The sequence below is a fragment of the Falco naumanni genome, chromosome W (genome assembly GCF_017639655.2).
Source record: "Falco naumanni isolate bFalNau1 chromosome W, bFalNau1.pat, whole genome shotgun sequence".
Taxonomy (NCBI): Eukaryota; Metazoa; Chordata; class Aves; order Falconiformes; family Falconidae; genus Falco; species Falco naumanni.
Genome location: NC_054079.1, coordinates 17,506,017 through 17,527,482, shown reverse-complemented (window position 1 = coordinate 17,527,482; position 21,466 = coordinate 17,506,017). Strand labels below are relative to the sequence as shown.

Here is a 21,466-nt window from a genome sequence, read left to right as displayed (position 1 = left end):
AGGCTGGTGGATGTACCCTGTTTTACAGAGGAGATGGGAACTGGGCAGAGGGCAGAGCTTGCCTGGGCAGCAGAAGTGGTGGGTGGTAGACCAAGGGCCAGACCCTCTCCTCCCTCTGCATATCTCCTGTGAAAAGGTGTTTGTACAACTGCAGGTTGCTGCCGTGCTGTTCCCTCCCCTTTTGGTGATGCTTCAGGGACCAAAGCCACCTTTTCCCCTATGACCAGCCAAGGTCTCCTATGTCATCCCACACTTGTGGGGCTTTTACAGGTATCACTCCACCCAGAGCTCCCACCAGTTAGTGTTACCATTGCTAGTAAGAGGAACCAAGGAAGACAGGGCTGAGTTTCTACCAGTACCAGCCTAGCAATCTCTTTTTTGCCTTTCATCCACCATTTTTCCCAGCATCAGGCAGTTTTCTGTCCTGCAAACCATGGACACACATGACAAGGAGTGGGAATATGCATCCTGGAGGGCAGGTGGACAGCAGATTTACAGACTGTAAGATAGACTCAGAATCATTTAGGCTGGAAAAGACCTTTGAGATCCTCAAGTCCAACCGTTAACTCAGCACTGCCAAGACCACCACTAAACCATGTCCCTGAGCATCACATCTACAGTCTTTTAAATCTCTCCAGGGCTGGTGACTCCACCACCTCCCTGGGCAGCCTGTGCCAGGGCTTGGCCACCCTTTCAGTGAAGACATTTTTCCTCACACCCAACTAAAACCTCCCCTGGCACAACATGAGGCTGTTTCCACTCATCCTGTCGCTTGTTCCCTGGGAGAAGAGCCCGACCCCCCTGGCTCCAGCCCCTCTCAGGGGGTTGTAGGGAGCCAGAAGGTCTCCCCTCAGCTCCCCCCTCTCCAGGCTGACCCCCCCGGCTCCCCCAGCCGCTCCCCACAGCACTTGTGCCCCAGCCCCTTCCCCAGCCCCCTGCCCGGCTCTGGACACGCTCCAGCCCCTCGGGGTCTGTCTGGGAGCGAGGGGCCCAGAGCCCACCGCGCCATTCCAGGGGCGGCCTCACCAGTGCCGAGGGCAGGGGGACGGGCACTGCCCTGGTCCCCCTGGCCACACCACTGCTGACACCAGCCAGGATGCTGCTGGCCTCCTTGGCCACCTGGGCACACTGCTGATAGTGAAGCTTTGTCTATGTGTATCACTCCTGCATCTTAGGGAGTGGAGACCTGTCCTTCCCAAAGAAGGACAGAGCACCTTTTAAAATGTCATGGCCCTAGACATTCAGGAGGCATTTAGGAAATTATAATTCAGTCTTTTAGCTTGCTCTGTGCCAGCCCAGAGCTTCCTCCTGGCTCCAGAGTGACATCTTCATCTGCTCCAGACTGAGGAGGGACCACATTTTTCCCTGCCAAACAGCTGGGGTGGTGGGCTCGTTTTCCAATTTTATTTTTTCCTGCAAGAACCCCATGCTGGGGACCCCCTGCCCATACCTCGCCTGCCTGCCCTGCTGCATCAAGGGCCAAGTGGGGCTCATGGGGAGAGGGAAACAGGCAATAAACCTGGTTGATGGTCCCAGCCCAGACACCTACTTGTACCTCTTATCTTTGGTACTCACAGGGCAGGAACTGGACAGTGCTGGGTCTCAAGCAGAGCCTAAAGCTCTGAGGCACAGGCAGAGGTTTGTTTCTTCCCACATTCTCCAAAATCCCATGGGAAGGGAGGAAAACACCCCTTGCCCAGCCCAGCTAGTGACTCAGCTGCACAGATGTTCTCAACAGTGGACAACCTCACCAAGGGAGCATCCCAAATCAGTGCGCGCTCCCCAATCCCCAGGTATATCCTATCAAATCAACTTGCTGCCTGCACTTCCCTGTGAAGCAAGGACTGCAACTGAGCACCAGGGATGACCACATCCACTCTGGGGCACCCACAGATTTTTAGCAGGTGACCATCCCCCAGGTGAGATGGGGACCATAGGGAGCCCAATCACAGCAGGTAAGGAGGGACCCCTTGGGGTGATGGGTGCATCAGGAGAGACCCCGTGGACGAGGGTCTCAGGGGTACAGGATCTGTGCATCTCAGCAAATCTAAGACCAGGAGGGTGATGGGGATGGCTATGGGGCTGGAGATGCATCCACCTGAGCAGGACAAGGAGCATCTCAAAATTTCCCACCAATCCAGAGCAAACAGACTGTACCATGCTCCTCCCCACAGGACACGAGAGCCTGCCAGGAACCCGTGAGGTTGCAAACTGGAAGGAAATGCTCCTTTTTTTTTTTTTTTAGTTCCACATTTGACCACTAGGCCCCAAGGATTTTTGCTAATTACTAAATTTAATTTATTTTGCTGTTCTCAGGGCTAGGGCTTTGCATTGCTGGGCCTGTATTGTTTCCATTACAACCTGCTGGTGTCCACAGAAACTTCAAATTAAATATCAGTCACACATTAAGGTCAGGCAGCTCGATTCCATTAACAGGTGGCGAGACTCAGCCTCCCTGTAATGAATGCTGCCCGCGCCTCCTAATGATAGCTGCAGAGGAACTGGGCAGCACCAGCACACAGTGATTGGCACCCCACTGACACCAGGGACCACAAAATTGATTTTAAAAGTCCATTCATCTTCTACAAATCATGGCTTAAGTTTTCCTGACCTGTGACAAATCTGCGCAAGCTGCAATTGAAAGATAGAGCCAAGAAGAGGAAGGAAAGAAAAAAAATCCACACAAAAAACCCCTGCAGAAAACCCCCAAGCAAGAAAAAAAGACTTCAGCAGGGTTCTGTCTGTTTCCAGCCCTCAACTCCAGCTATGTATTTCTACCCCTCACTTTATGAGCAAGGTTAAAAGGGGTTTTTATCCCACTGCCTGCCACAAAGAGGGTACAGAGGATGTGAAGATGCTACAAGATGTTCCCTATTGCTGGACTCATGGACATTGGGTCAGGATAAGTCCACCCCAGTCAGACCTATTGGGCACTAGCCCCCATCTGCTTTTCATAGCCCAACATCCACCAGTGCTGGGACACCCACCTCCCACCCCTTGGCCAGGAAGCAGCTTTGAGGAGCTGGCAATTGCACAGCAGAGCAATGAAGGTGCCCACCCCATCACCTTCCCAACCTCTTCCAGCATGGACCTGTGGCCCACCACACCTGCCTGCTTCTGCATTAAAGTGATACAGCTACTCTCACCCATGGGCAAAAAAAGACCTACAAAAACATCAGAAAACACTTTTCCTATCCTTTAGCACAACTAATTCAAACCCAAGGGTGCAGCCAGCTCATGTCTATACAAGACCAGTACAAGTTGCAACTTCTTATAGAGCCTTAATTTACCCAAGCCCCACTTGGGTATCAAGGTGAGGATATTTTCCACCATGTAACACAACAACGTGGAGAAGCAGCTGACTTGGGCTGAAGTCAGGAGCTGCTCTACTGAAGCAAGGTGACAGTTTTAGTTGTGGTCTAACCAGCTGTGTGCCCAACACTATCATTTCAGAGACATTTTGAAAGAGTAATTGGGGTGAGGAAAAAGAGGAGGAGAGGATGAAGAGGATGAAATAGGACTTTTTAAAGGCACTACCACAGCATAAGTAGCCAAGGTTTCAGGCTGTAAGCTGTTATGTTGTTATTGATGAGACATTTGAGAGGTTTATAATAGCTCTTCTACTCTGTAAAATTCATCCTTCCTAAAGGAAAACATTTATTCCACTCAAGTACAAATAAGAGTTAAATACAGGCAGATCAGTTTAATAGCATAGTTATGCCTGTTAAAGTGACTGTAAAACCAACATCAAGGCATTTCACATTAATTCCCTCTCAGTGACTCCAGATCTGATTTGCTTCGACAAATCCCCTGCTATTGAGAAGTGTCCACAAGTCTCCATGGCCCTGTATCAAGCTGGCTTTGCAAAAAGTCGCTGTTGGACTCAAAAAGTCAAGATTTAGCAGCTACACAGGGAAACCACACCTATTGATCAGAGCAGCTAAATAAGGAAATCATACAGTTAGTGTCAGCAGCCAGGTAGTCCTCCAGACCATTATTTTTAAGCAGATTTCATAGAGGAGATGGAACCCGAGTCACTCGTCTCACTATTGTGGTGGGTGACCTTGGGAAAGTGCTTCCCCTTGGATTAGAACCAAGTAATGTTAAAACCGTTCTTAAAAAAACACCTTTTTTTTAATATATATATGTTTATGACACAAAGAAGTGAGGTTTTTATTTTTCATCCAAAAATCTCAGCTTTGTCATTTCTATTTAATTTCTAAATCTGTTTCCTGAAGAAAGCAGAGAGATCTGAGCAAGTTTTTTAGACTAAATACAACTCTTCAGACATCTCCTGTAACACATTTCCTCAACAGTAACCACAGAAAGGAGGATGAAAACCAGCAATACACTTTTCCCCACCCACATTCACATTTTACCAGGATTTTACCTACAAAGGAGCAGGATCATCTGCATTTTCCTTGTTCCCTGAATTTTATCCCCAGTGGTCTGTGAGATGGGCACTGGTGCATTATGCAGATGGAGAAATGAAGGTGGGAGACCAAAAGAACTTACTCAACCTTAGGGAAGACCAGAGGGTCCAAGCGGGGAACTGTGGAGCTGGGGGTCAGCATGTTGTGCCCACTGCCCACCTGGACCCACAAGTACCATTTGGGTAAGCAGATGTCCAGCACTTTGGGAAGAGCTGGTTTCTGCTCCAGGTGTTGGACACAGCCCAGCTGCTTGGCCTTGGACTAGCCCCATGGTGGTTTGAGATCTTCCCCATACAGATGTGGCTATGGAGGTGGATCTTCCTGCCCATGGAAAGTCTCCTTGTTTGGAGGGGACAACCCCAGTGCAGAATGGAAGTACTCAACACCAAATTTTCTGGCAGGGGAGAGCACATCTGCACCCCTGTCCACACCGTCTGACTGCCCATCCAGCCCTAGGAGTGGGTGGACCCTCAGGGATTGCTGACCAGAGAGCAAGCACCACTGGCTGTCATCTCCATCCTTGAATATATCCCAGACTTGGCTGGGCAAGACCCTGAGACACGCAATAACCATGCAGGTAATCTCTGCCCTGAGCAGGAGGCTGGACTGGAGACCTCCAGAGGTCCATTCCCAGCTGAATTACTCTGCGACTCTATTAGCCAGTGGAAGATGCTCTTTTTCCCTTCTGTTCCCCCCCCCCCCCCCCCCCAAGAGCATCTTCTGGCACAGCTAGGTACATGCCTCCACATTACAACTCCAAAAGCACCACCAACATGGAAAAAGTCTCCCCTACCCTTGCAAGGGGTGTGCTTGTAAGTGCACACATGCACGCACAGAGTGGTGCAGTGCACAGCACTTCTGCATCACAAGGAACGCAGGTTTCATTCAAAGACCTGAATTAAAATAATCCTAGATGTGTGTTTTCCATTTATATTGTCAATTCACAGTGTAACTGAACCTTTAGAGAAAGCAGAGAAAGATTACACGATTTTTCACAGCACTAACTGCTGAATCCAGGAGAATACTTCTGCCTGAGTTGAAATAACACAGCAGGAATAACACTAACCCATGTAACGTTCGTTGGATGGTGGCTCTGGCAGATATCAAGTAGAAGAGAGAAAAGCAGCAATTACAAAGGTGTATTTCAGATTCAACCCAGCTCTTGGGGAGGGGGAGGGGGGGGGAACCCCAAAAAACGACCACATCTGTTCAAGCCACAAAATCTGTTGACTCCTCAGAGCTCCCAGTTACAAACAGAAAGGAATTAGAGTTGAGATCTGAACTTCTCAGTGATGTTAATTAAAGCCTGGCACCTCTGGAACACCAGCAGATCCACACGTGACATTTCTAAGATTTCTCTCATGCTTTTGAGAAAAATGGTCTACAAAGCATCTGATCACTTTCCTCCATTTGGAAGAAGCATTTTGACCAAGCAAACCTAACTGAGCTGCATTAGGAGGTGCTGGCTGGCTCAGTAGTTGCCCAAGATTCGGCAGATCTGCAAACATCTAGCCCGAAAGAGATGCCTGCAGGCAGCCCCCCAAGCCCTGAAGACCCTCACACATAAAGATGGATGGGCAAAATCCCAATCCCTGACATTTTACAGTGGGATCATTCTTACTTCTTAGAGAAACAACAGCTGTATGGGTGGCAAACTCCCTCCCGGGACCCCTGGGCTGAGGTCATTTACTTTTCTGCTCTGATGGAGTACATGGATTCCTGCTCTCTGTGTTTCGGGGTAGCAGCACAGTGGTATAAAGCCCCACTAGCATTAACCTGCTCATGGTTTTAAGAGCAGAGCTGCCCCAGTATTACAGGTGCAGCTTGGGTTACCACACTCCTGAATGCTCCATTTTCTTGTGGCACTTGGTGGCTCATTCAACCAAAGTGTCCAGCCCTTCATAGCAGCTTAGCTTGCTTGACAAAGGTCTCTTTTCTCTTAATATTGTGAAAACCAGTCAAGAACCACCCCCAGCCCCTGCCCAGCTTGGGTGTGGTGGAGACCCTCAGTTCTCCTAACCATTATCAAGACACATTGACAAGCATCCCCAGCCCATGGTGTGGGATCTCTTTGCATGCGTCACTGCTTTTTCTTGACTTTCTGGTCCATCATCCGCTGCCCTGAGATCTTCCTGAGCTTCCCGCTGCGTGTTGCCCTCCCTTCTCCACCATCACCCGGAACTTCCACACCAGAACTCAGCTAAAAGCTCTCCCACAGATGTAAATTTGCCAGGAATTTTAAGCCCTGCTCTTTGGAGAAAGCAGGGCACCAGAGGTGAAAGCCACCTTTCTCACCGGCATGCAATGTGCACATGGACATACAGAGAAAGCAACTCCTACAACTTAAGGATTGCACCACAGCCAACCCCAAACCCCAGGAGATGTGAGGAACAGGCCCCTCATGGCAGGCATCAATAAGAACAAAGGACCTTTTCATTGGCTTTTTGGTGTCTGAACTTTGGCAAACACTTTGCATTTTCATGGTACTGTTGTGATCTGGGCTTTTATCCCTTTTTTTTTTTTTTTTAATCAAAAGTCTCATTATATTTGTTAGCTTTCTCAAAGCTTCAGCTCCCTGGCATGATACAAAAGCGCTCGTGTCACAGCATCACTAGAAATGGGCTTGTTGTTTATGCTGAAAAAAATACCCAAACCCCAAAAGCAAGCAGAGGTTGGGTCTATTCATGGGCTGGAGAGGAGTGTTTCAGATTGGGAACAGGGTGCCAGCTCTGCACACCCACTCACTACATTAAACTCGCCTCCAATAGGCTGCACTCAAAGAGGACTCCCCAAAGCCCTCTGCAGAGGTGGCAACTCCAAGCAGGGTTATTGTTGGGTGCCCTGATCCATCTCTCCTCCCCCCACCATCCGCCTGCAAGGCCCCAGCTCACAGGAGGGTCCCAGCACCCCTTTGATGCCCTTTGGCTCTCACATTGGCCTGGATGTCACCACCCCCCAAGGGATGCTGCCAGTGAGTTGGGTTTCTGCAAAGCACATCCATCCTCCCGTTTCCCATTTGAATTGCAGGAGATTGGGAAGGGGCCCTTGCTGCCTCCCCATTCCCATCGTGGGGCCAGAAAGCTGGGACCGGTTGTGCCAATGCACCAAAACCGGGAGGTGGGGAGAGCCACAGGAGGTCCAGGGAGCCAGAGGATGGGTCTAGGCCTGGGTCTGCCAGCATCAAAGTCAGCCCAGGTGGAAAAAAAACTCCTCTCATTGCTTGGTTTCTGGTAGGAAAAGGTTCAATGAGAGATGCTGGGCTGTGGATAAGGAATCCTAGGACAAGGACAGGGGTTCCCACATAGTTTGGGTGCATGTAAGCCAGCGTAACATATCCCCAAACCTGCTATCAGCTTCCTGGATGTTTCTGAGGTCTGGCACTTGATTTCATTAACGGGACTCAAAACTGCTTGTTACGGGAAGACCAGAGTCATGCCAGATACCTAACAAACACGCTTTGGCTTCCCTAGCAGCAGCCCAACTCCTTTCAGGAGGAACTGCTTTCTGCCCAAGGGACGGGGAGGGGAGCTACCTTGCCTCCCTTCCCCTTGGTCCATGTCCTATTTTTCTAAGCTTCTAACTACCTCCTGGTAATATTTTCCTTCCCGAGGGCACCCCTTCACCCTATAGAAGGAGCACCTGGACAGCATCACATGCCATCTGGATCCGGTACTACAGGACTCTCCTTGCAGATGATATGTCCTTATCTCCAGGGTGCTTCTATTGTCTCCTTTGGCAAAACACCTAGGATTTCCACCAGCAAGTTTGTAATCACATGTGCCAGACAGATTTTCCTACGCAAATTGAACAAGGCCGTGGAGAAGATGCTATTTGTTTCCGCAGACTGAAGTAAACTCAGGTAGGTGAGCCCAGTGAGGAGCAAAGCAGTGGTTGCAAGTCCTGTTCAAGACCTCGGCTCTCATTTTCATTTGGGAAACCACCTTTGGTCCTCACAATCCTGGAAACCCACCCTTGTTGCCAATAGAGGTGAAGAGGAGAGGCAGGGGTTGACATGACCTCCTTCATTTTGTAAAGGGTCAACTATATTTTGCGACCTCCCGCCCCAGGAACACAGCCTTTGCTTCTCCAAGACTCATCTTGGGCATGAAAGCACTTTATGTTGATTAAATAAATCTGACTTCTGCACACACTAGTCACAACATGGTTTCACAGTACAAGAACACAGAGGACTGGGGCAGTCTATTCCTGATCATTTCATGCTTTCCAAATGAGTATGAAACACCAAATCCATCTCTCAGATATGAAAAAAAAAAAAATATGTCTAGGTGAAATGTTTCTGTATGAAAAACCCAACTGAAAGATTATGATGAATTGGTTTTATTCCCTGCATCCAGTTGATGCTGTTTCATTTTCTGCCATAAGACAGCATTTCACTCCGAGGTTGTGGCCTATTTCATTTCACTTCAAATGAGCCACTTAAAAGCCATTTCCCCCACCAACCCCCGTTTTGCTGAAAAAGTCAAAGACAATATAAAACCAGGAAAATAAATTTTCAGCTAGTGAACTGGAAAATAGTCATCACCATCAAAACCAGATATCTGTGTTTTCACATAGCTCTTGTCCCTAGCAGCTAAGATCAGTAGAAGTGCCACCAGCTGAGCTGCTGGTCCACCACCCATCGCTCAGCCATGCACACCCCCCATGGCCACTGGGACACGACAGCCCTTGCTGTGGGGCCCAATTCCTGGGCAATAGCGTATGTTCAGCTCACAGCTTCAAGGAACAGCCTGAGAGACAAGAGTCTGGCCATGACCAGTTAATTTAATGCAAGAAGGAGTCATGCAGAGAGCTAAACAAGAGATTGAGGATGGACGATGGGGTTTACTGCTGCTTTCATAAGAGCAGGGAAATACAGAATCATGAGGTTGGAAAAGGCCTTTAAGGTCATCAAGTCCAACCATTAAACCAGTACTGCCAAGCCCATCACTAAACCATGACCCTAAGCATCTACATCTTAAATCCCTCCAGGGCTGGTGACTCCACCACCTCCCTGGGCAGCCTGTGCCAGGGCTTGGCCACCCTTTCAGTGAAGACATTTTTCCTCACACCCAACCAAAACCTCCCCTGGCACAACGTGAGGCTGTTTCCACTCATCCTGTCGCTTGTTCCCTGGGAGAAGAGCCCGACCCCCCTGGCTCCAGCCCCTCTCAGGGGGTTGTAGGGAGCCAGAAGGTCTCCCCTCAGCCCCCCCTCTCCAGGCTGACCCCCCCAGCCGCTCCCCACAGCACTTGTGCCCCAGCCCCTTCCCCAGCCCCCTGCCCGGCTCTGGACACGCTCCAGCCCCTCAGGGTCTGTCTGGGAGCGAGGGGCACTGCCCTGGTCCCCCTGGCCACACCACTGCTGACACCGGCCAGGATGCTGCTGGCCTCCTTGGCCACCTGGGCACACGGCTGGTTCATGTTCAACCCAAACTGACCCAAGGGATATTCCATACCGTATGAAGTCTGCTCAGCAATAAAAGCTAAGAGAAAGGAGGAGGGTGCATGCATTATGACGTTTGTTTTCTGGAGCAACCACTACAGGTACAGAATCCCTGCTTCGCAGGAACCAGCTGGACATCACCTACTGATGGGAAGTAGAGAATACATCTTTTATTTTCCTTTGCTTCCACACATGGCCTTTGCTTTATTAACCTGCCTTTATCTTGACTCATGAGTGCTTTTCCATCTTATTTTTCTCCCCCTCTGTCCAGCTGATGAGGGGAGTGACCGAGTGGCTTGGTGGGCACCTGGCAGCCAGCCAAGGTCAACCCGCTACAGGTTCATACAGAAGTTTCCCACTCAGGCCAACAAGGGCTGAGCAAAACCAGCTCATTAGTGCTTTTGGTACAAGACAGATAAGATTTTCTCCATTCCACCTCAAAAAGAGCTGCCTGCAGCCCATCAGTCTTGAAGGAGGCTGTGCCTGGAGGAGCAGTTTATGTAGGGAGTTTGGGGCTGTCAATGGGCTTTGCAGGTGACCAGTGTGGGAGGGGACCCTTTTTTATAAGGTTACATGCAACTGAGACATTCACTATTAAAAAAAAGGCTCATAACCCCAAGCCCACTCATGTCATGCTTTCTTGGTGCAGGAAACCTCCTCAGTCCTTATCTCAGTCCCTGGAAATTTGTGGGATATCACAAACAGCGGCTGGACAAAATAAGGCTTCTCCCACCACACTGATTGCTCCCAACATCTATAAAGCCTCACCGTGACGGACCTGAATGGACCAGTGCCTGGGGATGCTACATCCATCCATTTTCAGTTCAACCCTGCTCTTTTCCAGATGTTTTGAGCAAATATTGTGAGGTTTTTTCCCCCATTTTCATGCCTTAGACACCCATCTCCAAACCCTACCAACACCCTCACCTCCCATCAGGGACAACACAGACCAAAGACGCTCAATTTTGGTGAAGCAAAGCTTCAACCACTCCCAGTCCCTTCCAGGTCCTAGTGTTGAGGTAACTTCTTAATTTCAATTAGTCATTCATGCAGTAAAACCCCCAAGAAGGAGGCGACCTGTCAGGATCCGACCCTCCAGGGCTTCCCACCGTGGTGATGCGAAACCAGGCATGCTGGCAACAAGATGTTTATAGCCCAATGATTCATAATACTGCAGAGTTTGCAGGAAATGCAACACCATTCGTGATTAAGAAATGGTCTTGTTTTCTGGTAAATATATAAAATAATCACTCATCCCCTGAGCAGCAGATGCAAATTATACATAGTACTAGCCTCATATGCCAACCGCTATAATTCCGGTACAGCATGAAGCCGTTTCCCAAGGCTCTAGAAGTCCCTTAATCTGCCTTTTGATGTCAAATGATAAATTTCTTGCCTGGGATCATTAACGGGATGACTAATGAAAGCTGATAAGTGAATTTATAAATGAAATTAAAGATATTAATATTAAAGGCCAAGCTACAAGAGAAATGTGGATTTAGCAAACCACAACAAGAAGCCCGGTAATCTGCATGATATTTGCAGCTTCTTTCCTGCTGGGTAAATCAGAGACATGCCATTTTTCATCTGGAGGTTGTAGAAAGTGCCAGGCTTGACAGACACCTCTCCTGAAGCATTAGCACCTCCACTACTTTCAGATGCTACCTGAGATTTAAAAAGCTCCTGTTTGAGTTTGCCAGCAAATGCCACACCAGGGCTGAAAACACGCCGATGGTCTTGCAAAGATAACTGCAGCACTGAGCCCACACGCAGACAAAATACCTTCAGTCTGTGGTCAGTTTGCTGACAATTACTTTTTTTTTGGAAAAAAACCCACCCTCACCTCAAACTAGATTCTTATCTTACTCATCCCAGTATAAATGCCAAGGAACTTCTTTAAAAGCTGAGAACTTATTTTGTATTTATGTACAGATAAACAAGTTCAGACCTTTGCAGCTTGGTGCCTCATCCCACGTCCAGGCAGCTTCACCATGAACCCACAACTCATTTCTGACTCCAGCTGCTCCTCACTGAAGTTTGGGGCTCACAGGAGAGTCTATTTACATCTCAGCTCCCACCAAATGATGATGATCATGATGATGGGCCTTGTGTGGACCCAAAAAACACCCTCCACTGCCCCAGGTAGCACAGGCAAATGAGACCTTACCCAATGTTGCAGGGCTGCGTGAGAACAGGCACCTCCTCTGCTATAAAAAAAAAAAAAAAAGGAGGAGAAAGCTTCCTTTTGCCTGTAGATCCCCAGTTTTCAAGCAGACATGTTATGGAAACAGGTTGGTTGGGCAAGTGCTCATGAGTGGTGCCTCCTCACGCATCCACAGCTTCCAAAAAAACCAAGATCCCTTTGGATATGTCAGTACTTAGCAGTGTGACCAAAGGAAAAGTGAGATGCCACCAGGAGAATGAGAAATCCCAGAGACACAGCACTAAGCACTGCTGGGGAGGGCTCATTTGCTACAGGGACGTTTCGCAATCCCACCCTCCAACTGGAGGAGCCTGACGTGGGGAGCAGCCACAGCGTGACAGATGCCCAAGGGACCTCGTGTTTCTGAACATCTTTCAGAGACCCTCCCAAGCCTGAAGAAAAAGACGAGAGAAGGTTTTCAGAGCTGCTCCTAACTCAGCTCCAGGGTTGGGCACCTGGCTATGTGGCCTGGTGGGCTGTCCAGTTCCACCAGAGACCTGCTCAAGGTCCCTGCAAAGAATTCCCAGAAGGTATCCATGGCCTGGCTTTCTCCTCATTTAGGGGAAATGGCTGCTCCTTGTACCATTTGGGGAAGGAGATGGAGGAGCGATGCACAGTAACAGCTCCGCAGCACCACTTGAGCCCCCCAGGGAAAACCAGCAATGGCTGGTGGCTCCATCTAAGCTGACCCAGACCTCAGGGTGTCACCTCTAGGCAGGGCAGCCACTGCAAGCAGCCAGGAGCGGAGGGATGTGGTGCAAGACACAGAGACATCCAGGTCCTTCTCCAAGCTACCAAAATCCCCATCCAAACATCTCCCTGCAGGCATGTCCTCCCTTGGAAAGGTCCCAGCCCGTGGGTACCAAGCTGCCCCTTATTGCCTCTCCCCATAACCTGCATCTTCACTGCTTCCAGCACCTGCTTTGCTCCTGACCCTGCTGGGTTGAGTCACTCAAACCAAAGCAATAATATTCATTAAAGAGCTACAAGCCATACACATGCAACTTTCCTGCAGGCACATTTTACAGCCTTTAAATGGAGGGAGAGAAAACAGCAGCAGTTAAGGACACTTACCAAGAGGGATCCACAACAGCACGTGCCAGCCCAGCCCAGCCCAGCCGGGGCTGGGAAATGTAAAGGACCAGCAGGCAGGAAAATGGGTGAGAAAAGGTCCCAGGAGTGAGCAAGAGGAGGAGCAGAAAGGGTTAAGCAAAGGTGGTGGGGAGGCATGGAGCAGGCATGGGTTTGCTTTCCCTTCCTTCTGGCTGCTGCCAGCTTTCCAGTCCCTGCTACTCTCGCTTTAGCTTGAAAAGTGATTTGAGGCTTTTTTATTTTACAGGGAGAATTTAGTCATTCCCAAAAGAGCCAGTTTTCTCCCCAAGAAGGTTTAGGACCACGCAAGGATTAACTGGGGGGATCTCCCATGGGGTCCTGTGCTGAGTCACTTGGGAAACCACAATCCCTCTGCCAGCCCTAACTGCAGACCGACCAACTCTGTCTCCCAGAATTGAACCCAAAAAGGTTGGAAATTTATCATTTTCCCCACTGGATCTCAGCCCTGCTCTCAGTACCCACCTGCAGGTCCCTGCCCTGGCTGCGCTGCAGCCACACATCGCCCTTCTCCTTCCCAATCCACCGTGTCAGCTGGAAAACCTCCTGAGTGTTGTAGCCGACTTCAGAGTTTTGAGCACCAAGTTTGCCGTAAGCAGCAGTGTGAAGCTCTATTTTATGTACTACCCTTTGATCAAAAAGCCTTGTCTTTGCACCCGACTCCAGGAGCTGTAGGTTTTATGTAGAAACACCTAAATACCATGAGATGCCCAAGAGTCGCAAAATCTGGTGGTGCCATCACACCTCTCCCCATCGCCAAACCAACTCTGGTCTTGGAGGTTGTGGGTATTGGAGATGATCTAGACATCAAAGACCTTTTGCAAAGCCTCCCCTCGCATTTCTGACATGTTTTTTTAATGCTTCCCAAAATGGGTGCTCCCATGCTAAGGATGGGAAAGGCTTTTCTCTGCTGAGCTGCTGCAGCATGTATCTATCCCCTTTTGAACATCCCTAGAGACAGGGACCTTCCGGCTCTGACACAGGGCAGCCCCAGTGCACAGTTTGGGTTTGAACCAGAATGTAAATGGGCTGGAGGGGATGCCCGTGCCCTCGCTACCCAGCATCATGCCCCACAGAGCCCCCGAGAAAGCCATCCCCACCTCTCCTTCCAGCCCCGCACCTCCAGCGGTTGCAACCATCCTCCATCTGGTCAGTGGAGAGGGATGAGCCAGTCTTGCATGTCACGCATGCTCCCCGTGGCACTTGGTGGGTGGGGGATTCTCCTACAGGTTTGGGAGGACATGGCTCCCACACCTGCCCCAGCAGTGCTCCATCCTCCCCTTTCAGCTAACGAGGTGCTCCCCAAATTATAGGCAGGGTTTAAAACAAAAACAACAAAATAAGGAAGCTCAGACTTACTCTAGGACAGTCCTTCCAGGAGGTTCACGGAGGAGGACTCTGCACAAGACCGGCGACTCGGCAAGGACCAAAGCCAGAGGCGGTTATGGCAGCATCCCGGCACCCATGGATTTCGCCCCCCGGCTTTGGCACCCCACACTCTGTTCAGGACTCACCAAGCGATGCCAGACTGTGTCCCTGCTGTGTCCCCACCACCTTGTCCCCCCCCAGCTGGAGCAGCTCCTGGGTTTTGTGGCAAACACCCCCCAAACCCCCCGCCCCAGCTTTACAGCTGCGTTTTCTTTCTCACTCAGGCACCAACTCACCGGTTCTTAAATAACACACTTCCACGGGGCCAGGTCCGCACACAGAAAGGCAAATCCAGATCAGCTCTCATTAGACTTTGCTGATAATTCCCAATATGAGCAAAATGTGACCGCTATTTGTTTATCTTTTTCTTTAAAACGATGGAAATTGTGACACCGCCCCAAAACCCCCGTGTGAGACAGATCAGTCCAGCACCCATTCGGCACTGTTAAATGCACACAGATATGTATAAGACCTTTACACAACGCTTATATAAATGAATCTCAGAGCCCATTTTGTCAGTGTTTGGGATTATCTGCCTCCCTGTTATTGAAAGAAGATATTTAAAAGACATGTTGGTGCTGGAGAGACGTATAGGCTTTATAGAAACCACTGCATGTGCCTCCACACCCACAGCAGCACCACCAGCACGTGACTTGTCTTGGATTTCCTCAGCCCGCAATGCTAAAATAAAAAAAGATTATTTTATTTGTACCAGGTGGATTTTCAAGACTTGGGAGTGTCAAAGGAATTAAGTCATTAAATTGTGGATGTGTTTTGATGGATTATGAGCTATGAAAGCCTGGTGGTTACTAGCTAATAAAAGCTGGGAGGTGGACGGGGGGGGGGGGGGGGGGGGGGGGTAGGGGGAATGTTTCCTCTTGTAAGAATGTGTTCTTAACAAGACAAGTCAAAAAGTCAAAATATGATGCAGATAATAAATCGCTTAGTGCGAGCTGCCATTAACCCAGCAGTTTTCTGTATTATTAGATTACCAGGGTATCCTCAGAGTATATTGAACAAACAGTTTTGCTCTGTATTAGTGCTAATTTGCAGAATAAGATGGGAGGGTTATCACGCTCACTGCAGTGAATCCACCACTCCAAACAAAGGGGCAGCTGCCAGCAGGTGTCTGTAGCATGAGGTATGTTTTGGAGGGGACTGGGTTTATCCATGTCAGGGTTTCAGGGTAGGGTTTCTGGGAATGGAGAGGGGGGGATTTCATTTTTTCCCATGCCATAACCCAAATCTCATTGTCTCACGTGTGTGTGGGGGGGATGAATTAAAAAAAAATAAAATTAAAAAAAATTAAAAAAAGGAAGGGGGGGAAATAGTAAAAAAAATCATCACATTGGAAAATGATCAGCCCCAACAGGCATGCACGTCTCCCTTCATGCAAGCGAGAAGCACAGCCTCCCTCCTCAGGATGCGTACAGGGACATGTGTCACGCATGGAGCTCAGCGCTGGCCCGGGACGAGGATGGAGCAAGAACAAAGGGCCACAGCATACACTACATCCAGGGGGGGCAACCTGCTTGTGCTCATACAAGGGAGGGGGAACGACAGGATGGCCAAACAGTCATCGAGATACACAGAAAAGGAAATATGGAGAAGGAAATCATAAATAAATGTTTCAAAAAACCAACCAAACTCAGGATCAAGCTAGGAGGGAGGTAGAAAGGCACAGCCTTGCAAAATGATGCCTCTCTTCAAGGGATGCCAGGCTAAGGCAGGGCAGGTTGCTGGAGCCACTTGCTTTTGTTTTGTTTGCTAGCAGCTACTCTTGAAATTTTAGTAGTGGGGAACCACCAACCTGCTGAATTTGTCTTCCTCTCAGTAAAGACAAATAACCAATCCTGTGCCTCCCCTGCTCCTGTGGAAATGCAATTAAAGACAAGATGCTCCCCCCCTCCCCACCTTCCATTTTTGGGAGCCCTGACTTTTCTGTTTCTCCTGGCATCCCAAGCCAAAATTGGGGAGGTTTTATAGGACCATTTTGCAGACCTGGGAAAGGAGGTCTGGCACAGGAACAAGGAGAGGTGACTGGTATTATTACTGCCTTGCAGCCAGAGCAAAACTACTCACTGATCGCAATCGGGTTGTCCAGCTCTCCCTGCTCCCAATATTTTAAGGCTCCCAATCCCCCAGTTTGCTCTTTTGGCCAAATCAGGTTATTCAGAAGATGGTGGGCCTGGAGGCTTCAAGCATGAAAACGTAGTTAAAACTGTCCCAGCTGCTAATGTTGTATGAGCCCTGCCTTGTAGGGAATCTAGTGAAGATATTTATAGCATGCCAGTTGCCCTGGGACTGAGGCACAGCAACTTCTTGCCTAGCAGATGGTGGGAGAGGTGCTCACATATATGCATGTTTAAATATACAGCTAATAGATTAGAGGGATTTTTTTTTCCTCCAGGTTCATTTGCCTCTTGTAAATCAGAAGGGTTTTTTTAAAAAAAAAAAAAAATAATAATTGATAATTCCCCCCATCCATCCGGAGGTTGCCCCTCTCATTTTGGTATCTGTCTGATAAGGAGTGTATGTTGTAACTAGAATGAAATAAGCAGCAGACCCTTCATCAAATATCTTTTTTTGTTGTTAATAACAAGGGCTTGGATTTATACACTTTTTTTTTTTTTTTTTTGCTGCTCTGCAGTAAAACAGAATTCTGCATCAGCACAACAGTAATACAGACTGTGCGTCTAGGGAGTATGGACACACAGACTAATGCTGAGGGTAGATATGAGACAGGAGGAAAAAAGAAAAAGATATGTATTAAAAAGCCCCCATATCTGCACTACGGGGAAAAAAAAAAATCCACTCACTCAAACCTCACGATGGGGGAAAACAAGAAAAAAACTAAACAGCAGGATACGACAATAAATGGGAAAACAGCAATAGAAAAAGCACACTAGGTTAATATAGGAAAACTAGTTTCTTTATTGAGAGATTGTATATTAGTATTAGTGGAATCGTGTGTAACAATGTAATCATGCACACAATACAAAAAGGCAAGGCCCACCATGCTATGGAAGGGCAACAGAACAAAAGCAGCGTACACTGAGCAGATGTATAGGCTACAGCACATTACATTTCAGCAGGGTATGTCTCTACAGAGAGATTTACATCAGAAACTAGGTAATGTAAAAAAATACAGACCATGCTTTAGTTTTAGTACAAGAAAAAAGTGAAGATACACAACCAAAGGATATTCGATACAGAAAATTACCCACAAAATAAGAACAGGAAGTAATTTAGCACAGCAGAAAAAAACCATTATCCCTGTTTAATGGAAAACCATTTTGCCAGTCGTTTTTTTTGCAATGAAATTTTAAGGGGGTGGTGGTGGTGTAGTATTTCAGCCCTTGTTTAACCACAGCTCTTAGTCTCCACCTCTTTTCCAATTATATAATTGGAATTAAAGCCAATTACTGGATTTCCCCTCCTCAATTTGATTTTTTTTTTTTTTTGGGGGGGGGGTGTGGTCGTAATTTGAGGGCGTTTGGCCCACTCGAAGCCCCCCAGGAAACATTGCGCCCAATGACCACAGCAAAATGAATCCACTTAACAGGAATTTACAGTGCAATGTACTCAGCTAAATAGGATGAAGGTACAAAAAAGGCTGTTATCGTCTACAGCTACGCTGAAATGGCCTGGTGGCTACGCTACACGGCGAGACGGGGGAGGAATTAAGAAATAAAAATTAAAAAATAAAAAAAGGCAAATGGGTCTACCGAAGCACGAGCTAGGGGTGCGGGCGGGAGCTCGGCAAGGGGAGACCAGGACCCCCACAGCGGGCACTGAAGGGGGGTGGGGGGTGGGGTGGAGCGCGGAGCCCTGCGCGCCCGCGGAGCGAGGCAGGCTCGACTCAACCACCCACCTGAGCGCACGGCGAGACCACGAGACGGGGAGGGCCCTGGAGTCGGCGCCCCTCCTCACCCCAGCCGGGGCACCCGCGGCCCGGGCCGAGCCCTCCACCCGCCCACGCAGCACCTCCGCCACCTCCCCTCCCTCAGCACGGAGCGGCCCCGAGACACGAAACCGCAGTCCCCGCGCACGACGCGGTACCTCTGTTGCGCACAGAGCCGAAGACGGGCAGCACCAGGTAGCCGACGTGCACCAGGACCATGCTGCGGCCTGCGTGGCGTGGCGTGGCGTGGCGTGGCACGGCCCGCCCCGGGCCCGCCGGCCCCTCCGACGCGGCGACGAGTGGCAACCACCCACTCCGCCGGCACACGAAAGCGCCCGCTGCCAATGGCAGAGCGCCGACGGCCCTAAGCCCCGCCCCTTCACCGCTCGGCCCCGCCCCTTCGCCCACCCTGCCGGCCAATAGGAAACGACGAGAGGGCCGAGGGGGCGGGGCGGCCGCGCGGGCGCGCAGGGGCGGGCGCAGGGGAGGATGTGCACGCGCAGCTACACGCGTGCATGGACGGGCGCACGCGTGCCCCGCAGCACGTGCGCACGCTGGCACGCAGGCGCGGGCACACGTCTGCGTGCGCGCACGCGAGCACATGGAGACACGGTGCATGGGCGCTGGCGCACGTGCACGGAGGGACGTGTGCGCGTCGGCGCGCAGGCACGCGTCGGCATGCAGGTGCGGGTGCACGCGCACGCACGTGGGCACGATGCATGGGCATCGGCATGTAAGAAACGAACGAATAGATATTGGCTTTTCGCTAAGTGCTGTGCTGGACAGATAACAAGCTGTCCTCCTCGGGTCAAAAGTTCACCGCGAGGAAGACATCTGACTTCATCCCTGAACGACCACCGGAAGACCCCAACGACCAAAAGGTGCAAGCGCAACAGGGGTGGAGTTATTTAAATCACTTCAAGGTATATTGTAAATAGTTACAAGAAAATAATGAATATGTATATGGCTGATGCAACCTTGATGGTTTAAATAGATCATATTTGAACTTGTTTGGCGCGCCTCTGACTAGAGTCACGCGCCCAGCACTGCGGCTTTTGCTCTTTGACTTTGCCTCACAATAAAGATTTCTGAACCAGCCTTTTGTGGGTCGGGTATTTATAATAAATTTGAGGGCTCATCTGGGATACTAGTTCGCCCAGCCACAGGATCTTTGGCAACTGTCAGATAGGAGGTGTGCCCCGCTGATTTCGGTGAACTCTCTGATGGCACATCTCTGACTACTGGGACTGTTGGCCAAACACCTGGGAGAGAGAGAGAGAGAGGCTCTTAGAGCAAAAACTACTTGGAGCTCCCCAGGAGGTAAAGCCGCAGTCGCCTGTAATTCACATGCACAAAGACCCGAGTAAGAAGGACTGTAAGTATTACTCGGTTGGGCAGGAAGTGGGGGCTTGACTGCATGGCTGAGTGAGACCTGACGGGGTAGCCCCGTTCCAGGAAGTGATTGTGGAGTCTTTCTAAACCATGGTTCCAATATCCCGTGTGGGACTTGGCTAGTGAAGAGATGAAGCGATTGAAAAGCCATGTGGGAGACAGCCCTAGGGAAAATATGGGACAGGAAAGTAGTAAAACGAGTCCCAGGGAAAAGGGGAGCCAGAGAACACCGAATGAAATACCCTCAGACAGTCCACTGGGGTTGATGTTAGCAAATTGGGAAAGAACTGAGAAAACTAAGAATAAAGATAAAATTAAAATGATAAAATATTGTATGTTAGAGTGGACCAAGGAAGAGATAAGACCAGATCATTTGTATCCATGTTGGAGGAAAATGCCAGATCAGTGCTACTGTAGGCTGTACACCTCAGCTTTGTCCCCTGTATAGCCCAAACCAGGACTGCAAGCGCAGTCAGCTGATAGATGCTAGACAATAAAAGTTTAATATTAATAAGATTATGCCTGACAGTTCAAAGGAGCTTTTTAGAACAGGAGACCCTGACCTTTAGAAGGCTGAAACTATGGAGATTGTCTATTGTGATTACTCAGAACTGGGACGTACGGAACCTGAAGCAATCATCCTTGAAAGAAGAAGCAAAATAGCAAGGTGATCAAGATACGGAACAACTTGTGAAGCCGACTGTCAAGATAGGAACTGATAGAAGATTTATTGTGGAATCAAGAGATTATGTAATGTTTAGGTATATACTATAAATATATGACTGAAAATCTTGTAAGCTTGTCACTCTCTGCGGAGGTGACCCAACGCTACTGGACCGATTAAAACATGCAAACCTAGAGTAACCCATAAGAGTTCGAGTCTCTTCTTTTATAGTTTTGGCGACCCAGATGGGACTCTAGGTCGTGACGGGGAAGGAAGGATTGCGAGGATCCTTGCTTAACATCCCTACAAAAGACATCGGCAACAGAGTTGGTGAGTTCGAGTCTCCCCACCAACAGAATTAGTGAGTTCGAGTCTCCCCGGCAACAGAATTGGTGAGTTCGAGTCTCCCTTTTCTTGTATTTTGTACGGTGTTAAGTCAAGTAGATACCTCGGAGTACCCATCGCGATTAAACTTGCAACATGGGAGGTTATCCATCAATTCCAAAAGGATCTCCTCTGGCAGAATTATTAAGTAATTGGAACAAACTATCTGGTACAGCAGGGTTGACGAAATCAAAGGTTATTACCTTGTGTCAAGATGATTGGCCGTTTTTGACGAGAGTAAAAGGGGCTGGACCCCAAGAAGTGTGGCCACCTGAAGGAACTTTTGATGAAGTCAGAATAAGGTGTTTGAGATTAATATTAGAGGACAGGAATCCTCAACAAATGAATTATTTGTTTTTATGGTTAGAATGGGCTGATTTAAGAAAAAGGCTGGCCTTTAAGAAACCTATGAAATGGGAGGAATTATTAGCGTTTTTAGAGAAAAACCAGAAGTATGGTAAGAGTTCAAGTCTCTTAGAGAAAAACCAGAAGTATGATAAAGAGTT

The 21,466-nt window shown here is 49.1% G+C and overlaps 1 protein-coding gene across 2 annotated transcripts in view; it reads right to left on the bottom strand.

Annotated features, from left to right (window-relative positions):
- LOC121080503 (E3 ubiquitin-protein ligase RNF165-like) overlaps positions 1-18,789 on the bottom strand; it is a 46,954-nt gene extending 28,165 nt beyond the window's left edge. For both annotated transcript variants that reach the window (XM_040578553.1, XM_040578554.1), the window contains exon 1: positions 18,679-18,789. In XM_040578553.1, coding sequence (XP_040434487.1) covers positions 18,679-18,739 — 61 coding nt within the window. In that variant the 5' untranslated portion in view covers positions 18,740-18,789. The remainder of the gene's footprint in view (positions 1-18,678) is intronic.
- Between the last annotated feature and the right edge of the window lie 2,677 nt (positions 18,790-21,466).